Below are 13206 nucleotides of genomic sequence, written 5' to 3'. Positions count from 1 at the left end.
ACAACTTAGTTTTAATTAAATTTTATTTGAATTTAATTTAATTAAATTTCTTTCAAGTCTTAAGTATATATATGCCCACTCAGTCCTAACTGAAGAACTAAGCTTTTTTTATCTCCGTTAATTTTTGAAGCTTAACTATTCTCAAGAGAGAGAAGTATTTCTCTATAATTCCGCAATAATTGAGTCAAATGGTTCGGAAGAAATATCTTCGTGGAAAAAAAAGATCGTTTCCGTACTGTCCGCAAACAAGAGAGAAAAAGACGTCCCATGCAAATTATTTAACAGACCAGGAAACCTAAGTCGATAAAATGTCTGGCCGTCTACGATCGTTCGACAATTCAAACCTCGAGCACTTTGTCGTCATATCACTATTCTCTTTCTCGCGTCGCCTACTCTCGCCTACAGAAAAACGTTTCAATACTTGAAGAACCGCGGAGAAAGTCAGACGGTAATTCGCGTAGGTGTGCGTTACGGCACAAAGTAGATGTAAAGACAAATATATATCGACGCACATTTACATGTGCATATATATATATCCGTGTGTGCACGCGCGGCCCTGAAAACGCGACTGCAACATCTGGCATCTAAGTGCAAGCTGTAAGAAACTACGTTGTCGTTCCACCTGCGTTATACATATTTTGAATATTCAAACAACCGAGTAACATTGCTTCCAAGTGTCCCTTTTATGCAGCGAACGAAACAATTCCCGTCAGACGAAACAGACAATTGAGCTTGAGAACAGACAATTTTTTATGTCATAAAAAAAATAATAATAAATAATACTATTATTAATAATTACTATTATTTATGCTATGTATTAATGGCTTTACATTTCTTTCCATTTTTTCTGTACCGAAAATTATAGAATTTTATACACGTGGCATGAATTTATTAAATTCGTTCGCGTGAATTCGACACACAAACAGGTATAATTTAACTATGATATAATTTTCATTGATTAATATTGAATAAAGGAAATTAAGAAAGTTCCCTAATCACAATAAGAATAGAAAGGCAAATTATGTGCAGCTTCAGAGAGTTTAATCAAAGTCTAAAAGCTTTCGGACTTTAATTAGTCTCTCTGTTTCTACTCAAATTAATATTAACTGATCATTTGTCCACAATAGCTTCATAATTCGATATTATTTCCCTAAGGTCCTAATATACAATACATTAATTCTATCAAAATTCTGTTGAAACAATCTGTCATAATTTTGATTCCCTAGGCTTTCCTTATCTTCATCTTTGAATTAAGAGACATTTCTGATTAGTTTCACAAAATAAATGTTTTCTCTAGATTTATATATTGTCTTTCAGGTTTAATCGGTCCGTCATATACTAAACTAGAGATAAAATATATGAGTCACTCGAGACTTAATGGCATCGCAACTTCATCGTTTATTAGCAGAGCGCTCTCGCGAGGGTCCAACTAATTGTAAGAAAAGGGTAGCCGTGCTTCCCATCGGGCCTTCCTCGACGATCGCGTGATAATAATAAACCGTCACGTTCGTCTTCAGCGACGTTCACGGACGCTCGTGAAATACGAAATGCGATTAAGCGAAGCGCGGTAACAATATTATCCAGCGACGTAGCGTATTCGTTAAAACAGACGCGGACGGAAAAGGGATTAAAACACCCGGAGAAGACCCACATTCGGGGCGATCCAAGGAGAAGAGAAGTAGGATTGAGGGCAACAGATGTCATGGACCCTGGGAGCGACCCAGTTCGCCGTGTCTTGTGCAACGTCTAACCGGCTAATGTCGCGTTGCCGAACTGCCAAACGTCGGCGACGTTCAGCGACGCCCGTGAAGCTGATTCTGCCAGCCAGCAGCTCGGCAACAATCTTAACGTGGATCAGCATCATCCATCTAGATGCAACGGTCGTTGGCATCTTCACTAGTCACTTTCGCTCGAACGCGGCCGTTTGCATCTCGCGAGATACGTAAATGTTTACGGTGCAGCGTCAATTGAAAGCATTTAAGTTAGAATGCCTTTTACCTTCGCCTCGACTGCAGATTTTGTTCGATATAAAATGGTAGGTTTTCATCAAGAGAAAAAAGTCTGCATTTTTCTCCATGATATTAGTAATAAATAAATTATTGTCGAGATTAAATTATTCTGGCGGAATTTTATGTATTATGTATAAATATACACAGAAAGAATTTTCTCTTTGGAATTACCCGGAAAATCATGGTAATTGTGGGACAATATGATATTGGAAGAATTTTGTAAGTTTCTTTGATTAAGAAATACCATAATATAGGATATAAAATATGTTCGATTAATTTTACTATGTACATATTAATATTTTTTATTGTAGTAAATATTAATCTCGTTCAAAATAAAATGGTAGATTTTTATGTTGAAGAGGAAAAAGTCTGCATTTTTCCATGGCAACATTAATAAAAAATATTATTGACATTAAATTATTCTCGCGGAACTCTATGTATAAATATACACAGAGAATTTTCTCTTAGAATTTATCCTGAAAATTATAAAAATTGTGGAACAATTTTAGCTGATTGTGGAAGAATTTTAGAGTTTCTCTGATTAATAATTACCACAATAAAATACAAAATATATTCGATTAATTTTACTAAACATATAGTACAATTTACTATGTACTTATTAACATATTTTATTGTGGTAAATATTAATCTCTTATAAAACTATAATTAAATTTTTCCAATACCATATTGTCCCAAGATTATCATGATTTTCAGGGAAAAAATTTTCCGTGTATGAATTAATTATATGAAAAATAGCATTAAAATCCAGCTTTAAAATTTCAGAATAAATTTCAACAAATTTAGAGAAACATTCTCGAAATGAAATTTAAAGATAAATGAGAAAAAAGGAAGAGAAAATACAGAATACATTGCATTTTATATGGAACCAATCAGCTTCGACACTTCGCAGCCGGTGCGTCCCGCGGGATTAAATCCTGAAAAATGCGCTCAATTGCATCCAACGAGATATTGATTGTGTATTTCGCTTCGCGGTCACTACTTCTTCTCGCACGTGATTTGCGTTTCCACCAAGATTGCACTTGTCGCGGAGACGTCGGGACGAATTTACATTTAGATCGGCGCGCAATCAATCGTCATGCGGATACGCGTCGTTCGGCGACGACGAACGAGTTTTTCCGCTTCGTTTCCGCGACGACTCTTCCTCTCATCGAGGCGAGGATTTCACGCATCGCCGAAGAATGTTCTCGCGGCGATGGAAAATATTCTCGCGTACGATAACTTAACGCTGAATCATATTCCGCGGAAGATCGAACTTGCGGCTCGAGTTTCCGAGACGAACAACGAGATGAATTTATCGAAAGCGTGAAGATACTCGTGTTAGCACAGGAGATAGCAAACTTGCGAACAGTCTGTTGTAAAGGAACATGCAAAGCACCCGCGGGAATATCGGATCCCAATTTCATCGACAAGTCCCTCGATCAATTTGGAATTAACTTTACTAAGATCGAGGTAAAAATTAGCAAATTCGTTAGTAAAAAATGAATAAAATATTGTGTCTATTTCTAAATATCACATTTCTATTAATTATTATTCATCATAAATATTAATTAGTACGATTCTCCAAGATTCCAAAATTCAAATTCACACGGTATTCCCAGTGTTACGAGCACATATTGTCTTTCTCAAATTTATTCGCAGCAAAAAATCTATCCGCATGATTGTCAAGAATATTCGCACGCTTCGCTGTTGTTCTTTCGTTTTCTTCGCAATTTCTCACAATTCCGTTCGGTTATTATTCACGGCGAGATTTTTAAAAGCGCACCACCGGTCACGCTTTCCATGCCACCGCCCTAATTGTCCACATCCAGGCAAGACATCCTTTGCCCGTATTTTTCTGCGACTCCTTCCGCGAGTTCATGAGACAAGCTATACTTATCTACGCTTCGCGAAGCCAGACATAATTTCATCGTTTTATCGTAAAGCGGAAATGTCGATGCGGTCGTCTTCGCAAAGAAAGAGATTTTATTTCTGACGAGCAACGTCGTTGAAATGCTCGAGATTGCTCTAAAAGTAATATCCAGAATCTAGTGTCACTCTTCAAACAAAGCAGACATAAATGCTTGTTAGAAAAAGTTCGTAAACAGGAATTTTTGTAAAATGTGAAAAAATTCAGCAGTAAAGTGAATCATTATTTTCTCATTTTTATACATATAATAATAATACATATAAATCGACTATTTTTTTTCTCTTTCAAAAATGTTGCAGAGAATTATAGAGAAAAATATTCCGAGAAATTTTTAAACAATATCATTTATCATTTTTTGACTTTCAAGCAAAATCATTTTAATAAATCATTTAAAATCATATCAATCTTCAATAAAAATATCATTATCTCGTTCCGCGTCGAAACACCCGTCGAGTTACATTTAGAAATCATTGAGTAGTGTAAAATGAATCATAAAGTATCACAACGAGTTTTGTCAATGTTTTTTGCAGTTGATTTCTCCTTCTCTCTTTCCGTACATAGCAATCTGAAAAGTATACGTATTCCTTTCTCTCGAAACGAGATATCATGAAAGACTTTCATCTTCTTGAAACAACTTGCTCGCTATGTACTCACCTAGAATACTTGAGCGAGAACATTGCGGCCATCTCTCGCCAGTATGAGATTTCTGGAAAATGATCAAGTCTTGCGGAGAGACCGCACAAAGGGCGTATCTCACCGCAGAGGAAAAAACGAGGGAAACGAGAAGATCTCCTTCACAGAATAGACTAAAGATACTCTTTCGGCGCATATATATACGCGATGAGATATTTATGAACGGATGCGTCGGAGTTGCGCGAGAAGGAAACGTGTTTTCGAATCGGCTCAAGGAGAGAAAAAGAGAAGCAGGGTGTCCAGCAGACTCAATGAAAAATATTCCTTGATTTTTTTAGATTTTCCAAGACCAGAAATTAATTTTTTCCCTGATTTTTTAGCATTATTTTTTCAAATATATAATTTGCATATATCTATATGATAAATCAATTAAATGTTAAATCATGAAATTCTTGAGATAGTTTTGTCAACAGTGAAAAGGTTCGGAAATTAAAAAAAAAAAAATTTAAATCAATTGAACAATCTGCATTATGTACGATAATCGAAACAAACATGTTACTATGAACTATTTAAATAATCACCTTTTTGATTTATATTATATCAAATCTTTTAGTTTCGTCTCTATCAAACGCATTGAAATAAAAATAACACGACGATGAAAATAAATTAACGAATCGATTTTTAACAACACAGAAAATTAGCGTGCTGGGAGTCAAGGAAAAGTTTATATTTATTTAATAAAAAAATTGCAAATTATTGAGACAAATGTAGAATAATGTGAAAAAATCCAGATAAAAATGGTAAAATTTCCTGACTTTTCCCTGACAGTTCCAGATTTATAAAATTCCCTGACATTGCCCGGTTTTCCAGATTTCCTTTCCCGCTAGACACCCTGTAAATGGATGGAACTGACACAAAACGCATTACGTGTACGCTCCGACCTCTGACTTCTTTTCTTTTTGTCTCGGGATTTTGCGCGATGAGAAACGACGACTCTCGCAGCGTGAAATCAGTCCTTCTCGAAACATCCTTTTATAAACTTGACGCTGCGTTAACGCTAGAACATCTCCGGATGCATCTTTATCCGCTCACTATGATCGACAAAGTAGATTACGTCTTCTGTGTTCGAGTCATATCACTGAATGATAAAATCCAGATTAAAAGAGAAGAAAAATATTGAAAGAAGATTCGAAAAGAGAGTTCTTCGCATAAAACCGAAATTGCGTTAAATAATGTGATGTAATTTCGAAAATTGTAATTTTAAAAACGAATAAATGTAATCTGGAAAAAAAATTAATAAAACCTTGTAATAAGAAAAAACATTTTAAAAATTATACAAAAAGAAAAACGCGCAAAGATCGATACTTTAATTGATCAATAATTTAATTTTTTTATACAATTATTTTCGTAATCACGTCTTATCGAGTGTTTTTTGCGAAATGCGAATGTCATTAGCAAACTGTACGGTTTCTGTGTTCGAGTGTTTGTATTCAATTAACTGAATTCTAATGCATGCTCTATCGTTGATTTATACGATATTTCGTTTTTTACTATAAGCGAGCTCTGTTTACGACGCAAAAAACCGATCGAATCTAAGAAAATAATCGGGCACTAGTCTGCCCCGCCCTATCCATTTTCTGTTGTTCATATTTTATCGCGATAAGCGACACGTCATGGAATGAGAAATCCTCGCGAAACAAGCTACGAATTATCCTATTGTTTCCGCGTTACCGGAATGATATTTCCTTACGTTTTTTCGCACCGCGGTGAAGCTCAAAAACTGCAATTGAGCTATGTTGAATCACGCTGAGTGAGAAATGTTTCGCGAGGGTATGCAAAAGCAACCTTCGAATCTAATAAGATCTTATTGCGTGCTACGCCGCGAAAGAAATTGCGACTGAGCAATCAGTCAAGTTCCGAGCTTTGTGACTCGAATAAATCGTCGAGTGGAAACGAGTAGAAAAACGTGTATCAGCGTAAAGCTCAAGTATAAGAACGCACGAATGTACGTGAGGAGATTTATGAAAGTAAGAGCCAATCGAACTATATTTTTCTTTCAATTGTTCGTGAAGTTGATATGCATATTTATTTTACTAAAATCTAGCGCTTATATATATTTTCCAAATAAAACATATTTAATATTTATATGTTAATATATGTATATTTTACTTGGAAAAAATATACTGCAATTGTCTTAATAAATATATAAATTTTTAATGATAAAATAAAAATTTTATGTGCGATAAAAAAGTATGTTAAAATATTCTATTTAACTGTGCTAGTTTATATGGGGAACGTCAGGTTGCTTCGTGTTTAGCGAGAGATATTATGTACGTGAACAGACTAGCTACTTTACAATTTTTACTACCGAGTCAAGTTTCCTAGCCGCAGCTACAACTGTCAACATGCGATCGTTGCAGCAACAATTCTCTCAGGAATTCGTGTATCCCATCAAAATGTAGCCGGCGCAAGCTCTAAATTCTCGCGATTCTGAATTTTTCATAAACCGCGTTGCTATTCCGAGTCTTGAAAAACTTTAGCTTGCACTCGCAACATCCATTTCCTATCGGAAATAACCGACTTCGTGCGCGTTCAATATTTAAACCGATCGAAAATTGTTCGTTTCTCCGTTTCTCAAACCGATAATCTAACATCCTGATGTTTCGTACTGAATTTTATTCCACGCGGAGCCGATAACTTTCTCGATAACCTTCGAAATCCCTATTATGCCCTTCTCGCGCGATGCCGAAAGTCTGAAAGGTAAAAGACTTTGATCCCTTCCTCGAAGATTTACTACTCACGCGATTTCTCGAAGCAATCTCGCGATCTCTCTAACGCGGAAACTTGTAGGATTCGAAACCGACCTACGCAATAATCTGATAGAGTTGTATTAGCCTGAATTCCGACAATCCAGTTAGCTACCCTACTCTTCGCCTGATCCAGCCTCGTCCTAAATTCAAAGCAATTGACACGACCTGGCACACTCGCGATATAATAAGGCAACACGAATTCATAAATTTTCTAAGACGATATCCGAAGATGTCAGGATATATTTCATAAACCCATTTTATCACGATCTGTCAAATTAATTGTCACCGATAGTAAACACGTGATCTATATATATAATTGATATGTCACGTTTGCTTCCCGCAAAAGATTTAAATATCCGAATGATATCGTCGACAAAGTTAGGACAAATAATCAAGAACGGTGTTTAAATAACGAGGACAACAAGTCGGCCAATTACCAACGACAGACATTTTAACGCCAACTATTGCGATTGTACTTTGGCCTGATAACGACACACGATCTTTGCACGAAGTAGATCATACCACTTAACTATAATTTTAAAAGAATATCTGTAAAAAGTATGTAATAGCATCGCGTGACAAGACGATAATGAGCGGCGATGCTGGCTGGAAAGCAACGTCGAGATCTTTTCTCGAGAAGCGTTTCAGTATAGCTAGTCCGTTCCTTGGAAAGGTATCATCGAAATTGCAGACGCAACGTTTATTATATGCGAATGCAAAAGGTTAATTGCACGCATCGAATAATCACGAGACATAGCGAGTAAGTTCCGAAGAAACAAGTTTCGATTCTCACGCGATAACGAGACTACTTATGTGTTTTACTTTCAGAAGCATGTCGATATATTTACGATAATAGCAAAAGATAGCGGACGGAAGAATTTTTTTTATACAATGTAATCTTATTAAACAGATATTGAAATAAAGATTCGGATAAGAATATTTTTTGAAGCAAATAATAGATTAAACATAAATTTTCTCTTGGAATTTGTCCAGAAAATGATAATAATCGTGAGACAATATGGTAATAGAATTTTATAAGAGTTTCTCTGATTAATATTTACTACACTGAAAAAAATGTATTAAATTCGAATAAACATTTATTTCAATACTGCCTAATAAATTATTCATTTGAAACTATTAATATTGATTTGATGTGACAAATATTTATGTATTTGATATTAGAAAATTCTTTTTTCAAAACAGATAAATATTTATTTGTTTCAAATAAATGATCGCGATTAGGCAGTATTGAAATAAATATTTATTAATCTAATAATTGTTTTCAGTGTTCAATAAAAATATTAATATCTCCCACAATAAGATATAAAATATGTTCGATAAATTTTACTATGTATACATATTAATAAGAGTAGGCAAGCTAACTGGATTTTCAGGATAATTAAATTCTAAGAGAAAAAAATTCTTTCGGTGTAAATAGAATTGTTGAAAAATAATAATACGCGACATACATAAGATTACATTAAGCAGAATTGAAAGGAACGAATTTTGATTAATCTGGAGTCGATTTTTCTTATTCAAATAATGTCACATAAATTCAGCTTAATCGACTGTATAATCGATAATCTCAAATTCCCTTCTAGGATTCGAGAAACGCTGATCTACGCAGAATATTTGAAAGATCGAGATAAACTCACCGAGCATCTTGATACCCTGGACTGGACTAAGAGGATAGAAGTCCCCGTGAAGCGGGCAGTGGAAGCCCACCCTACGCTCTCTTCGCCTGGCGCGTCTTGTCAGCATGCAGAGCAGCACGCCGAGGGCGAGCATAAGGGCGCCCACAACGATGCAAATCGGCCCCAAGATACGAGAATTGCCAGTAAAGGCGATTCGCGCGGCGTACGAATTTTTGTCCTCGTCTTCCCCGGGACCGCGATAAGACGCAGCTGCAACAAACAAGCGATTCGAAATTAATTCACCTTCAAAATGGATTAAATATCATTAATTGAATACAAATAACCAATTAATTATATTATGCAATTATCATGTATAAAATCACTCTTTTATTTTTTTTATTTTCTTATATCTTTCGAGCAGTTATTTTTCGACTAGACTTATTTTTAGCAGATAAATTCTCGCATAAAAGTACATTAACAGCTGCAACAAGCAAGGGATTCGAAATTAATTCACCGTAAAAATTAATTAAATAATTAATTAAATATAAATAATTAAATAATTGATTAAATAATTAATTACGCAATTATCATGTATAAAAGTACTCTTTTATTATATTTTTTCTTTTCTAATATCTTTCGAGCAGTTATTATTTCTCGATTAGAGCTATATTTTAAGCAGAAACGAGATAAATTCTCGCATAAAAGTACATTAATTTTATTAACACTTCACAATAGAAAATAATCTGCTTTTGTTCCTTCACTATTAAATGCGCTCTTAAGAGATGATAGTCCTTAATAACGAAAATTATTAAACGATCTAGGTTATTCAAGCACAATCTCAGCCGCATTGTGCTCAACTTTTGCGGAAGTAAAGCTCAGAGCTTGGCGGATAAGGCTTTATGTTCTCTTTGCGTGTTTCACGTACAATGCCGCAAAATCGTTTCGTACTCCGTAAAGCTCGGTAATCACGTTGGTCCAACGTTGGGGTTCGAATAAAACTCGCATTACTATGCGCATCGACTATGCAAATGCGTTAACTTTTCTAGCAAAAAGTTTGATGTCTCCGAGGGAGATTCTTCGGGAATGTAATGACACTCTCGTCTTATCTTCCGCCGATCGCGAAGTGAGAATAATATCGCGGAATATTTCAAGAGAAAATGTTCGTCTGTATATAAACGAACGGCGGAAATTATGAACATAAATACGTTGTCGTAAAGAGTTCGCCTTCGAGCATAATTCAATCGATAACGTCAGCGAAACGCTTCATAAACGATCGGCAGATTCGATAGATTTCTCCCAGTCTTCTTTTTTAGGCGTAAGATAAGGTAAATTACTACAATAATGTGAGTAAAATAAACAAAGTAATAAATAAAATGACACATTTATGTATAGAATTCTCCATTTACACAAATATCATAATTCTTTTTTTTGTACATTATTTTATTACATATATATATTATCGTCTAAGTTGACAAGGGATTTAGTAAGAAAGAAAATCGCTGTAACAAAATTGCATATTTCGAAAGCATAGTGAACATGTGTGATATATGAAATAATATAAGAAACAATTTATAAAAAGTTATGTATTTGAAGAGAGAACGCGGACGTGAATAAATATGTGTATTACGTCCGCAAAAGATCGATTTATCCCGTAATCAAAAATAAAACCCACCCCGTTCCACTTGACTCTATCAAAGGAGGAGGCTCGCGCACGATAAACGTAACAAAGACATTAACGCAGCATGAGTAAGCGATGAAGATAGAGGGACATCTAGAGTGTTCGAGAGGAAAGGAGACACGCTTAGAGAAACAACGAAAGGGAAATGGGCTACAGGACCGGTCTTGACACGATGATGGCAGGGAAAAAAACGCGGACAAGACAAGAAGGGAGGACGGACCGGTTTTGATAAATCGGTTGGTAACAACACTTGGCATATCCCGTATATATATGTGAAGAAGTGACGGTGCGCGCGCTGTGAGAAGCCAGCTGTTGCTCGGCGAACAGTCCGAGCCTTCTTGCTCTTTTTCTTCCACTTCTTTATTTTTTTTCCGCGATACGAAAGCTATATCTATGGTGCTATCCCCGAGGTCAGCGTCCCCGACATACACGGACTGTAGCGCCTAATAAATTAATTCAAGGAGAAAGAACGCGGTCTTTCGCCTTCGAAGAAGCCTTAAAAGTCTTCCGCGTAATAATACATTAACATTTATTAATATCGGATTAATGGAAATTCGCTTTTCAAATTTCACGAGGTTTGGAATCAACTCGACTGACTTGCGGATTTTTTAATATTGCTTTCTTGGATATTAATAAAATTAATATATAAAAAATTATATATTTTTTATTCGAGAAAGAGAGATTTTCGAGGTATTTTTCTCTTTTGGATTTCTTCATGAAAAAATTATTAATATTTTTAAAAGCATAAAAGAGCACAGCAAACTTTTTATATAACTGTGACGTAATTTATTATAGAACACAATCAAGTCATTTGTAATTTAAATGTGTCACACGATATACTCGCAGAATTCTAAGAACTTCGCATTGCTCTACTACTACTTCGACTTGTTAAATGGCTTCCTTTTCTATTAATCCGCTTATAGTATGTAAGCAAAGGCTTCAATCATTAGTATGTAACAACAAGAATATTGGCTTGCAAGAATTAGATCTCTTCGTTATGTCTGTGCTATCAATATCATGCGTAATCACGTAAGCTGTCGTTCAAAACATTCATTGCTTTTCATATAAGTTCAGATTTACACTATCCTATCATTATCATAAACATGTATATAAAAGATTTTTAGAGACTGAAAAATTGTGAAATGTTTAAAATATTTTTCGAATTATTTAATTTTAAAAACTAAAATACTTTGATATAAGTTTGATCAGTAAAAAACTTTGTTTCTTTCGTATAATAATAGATATTTATTAATTTTCTTCCGACAAAAAATATAATTCCTATATTATTATTATTATTATTATTATTATTATATAATATTAAAAAATTAAAAATTCAGTAGTTCTCTAATGTTTAAATAATATTTACGAAAAATCGGTATCGAGTTTGTCCGCGCATATTTCATTAATATATATATATATATATATATATATATATATATATATATATGAAAAACTGGCATTTCATGTATGTATAGCGGATATTGCTGAATCAAGTAATAACAAGTCTAGAGTGTATCGCTGAACAAAATAGGACGCACTTTCTCGTTAATCATCGTGATATTTCATTCCGAAATAAATACCGATTCTCCTTTTCAAACGCGACCCACATACGATTATGTAGCCTATGCTTTCTCCGAAATGGAAAGCTTGAGATTATGTTCGCAACTAATCACGCCATAATGTATTTCTATATTGCGATTCTCGGCCAAGAGATGAAGAAGTTCAAAAATGATATTTATAAGTACACACTTTCGTGCGACCGACATTGTGAAAAATGACATACTTTTAGAATCATAAATATAATAGAATAATTTAAAATGAGAGATATTTCAGAATTTTTTGTCTATAATATCCATTTCGAGAAAATCGGAGCTAATGATTAACAATTTTCCTTGTTAGTCGATGAATCGATAGAAATTACGCTTTCGCGAATTTTGCGTTTGAGAAATGCAAATGCGGATGCAAATAACGCATTATGAGATTATGATGCGGAAAAAAGGAAAAAAACAAGCATTATGAGAATATTCACGAAACCGAACATTCATGAGACTCATTCGACTAATAATGTCACTATTGTCCGACACACTGCAGGTATACTTTTGCAAAATCATAAATTACGCGAGCTCATTTGTAATTGTAAAAATGGAATTATGCGCGATTAAAAGCCCCGCGGTGCAAAACCTTGCAAAAATATTCGTCAAAAAATACAAGTATATTTGTCGTTTATTTAACATGTGTGCAGCATTCTCTGATGAATTTATATTTCCACCGCTTTTGTAAATGTCAGTTTAATGTTATATTTTATTTTTTCGGCAACATTTTCATGCCGGATGTGCGACTAGAATGTGGGTCTGCAATTTTAGAGGAAACACATGACACGCGGGTTCTTATAGAAACTTGCAACGTGTGTTTCATAAAAAAATATAACGATATCAATAGGAACGTTGTTTGGTTGACACAAAGTGCACATTAAAAGATATAAGATTTCTAAAACCGCCTTCTCTTTATACTACCA

At 34.6% G+C, this 13206-nt stretch overlaps 1 protein-coding gene across 4 annotated transcripts in view; it reads right to left on the bottom strand.

The window, feature by feature from the left end:
• The window catches only part of LOC114941916 (uncharacterized), a 69777-nt gene that overhangs the window by 22282 nt on the left and 34289 nt on the right, over positions 1-13206 (bottom strand). For all 4 annotated transcript variants that reach the window (XM_029317109.2, XM_029317108.2, XM_085485363.1 and 1 more), the window contains exon 3: positions 9035-9283. In XM_029317109.2, the coding sequence (XP_029172942.1) occupies positions 9035-9283 (249 nt within the window). The remainder of the gene's footprint in view (positions 1-9034; positions 9284-13206) is intronic.

This window comes from Nylanderia fulva, unplaced genomic scaffold, assembly GCF_048542155.1.
Source record: "Nylanderia fulva isolate GAGA-0341 unplaced genomic scaffold, ASM4854215v1 Scaffold36, whole genome shotgun sequence".
Taxonomy (NCBI): domain Eukaryota; kingdom Metazoa; phylum Arthropoda; class Insecta; order Hymenoptera; family Formicidae; genus Nylanderia; species Nylanderia fulva.
This window is presented reverse-complemented; position numbering and strand designations above follow the sequence as displayed.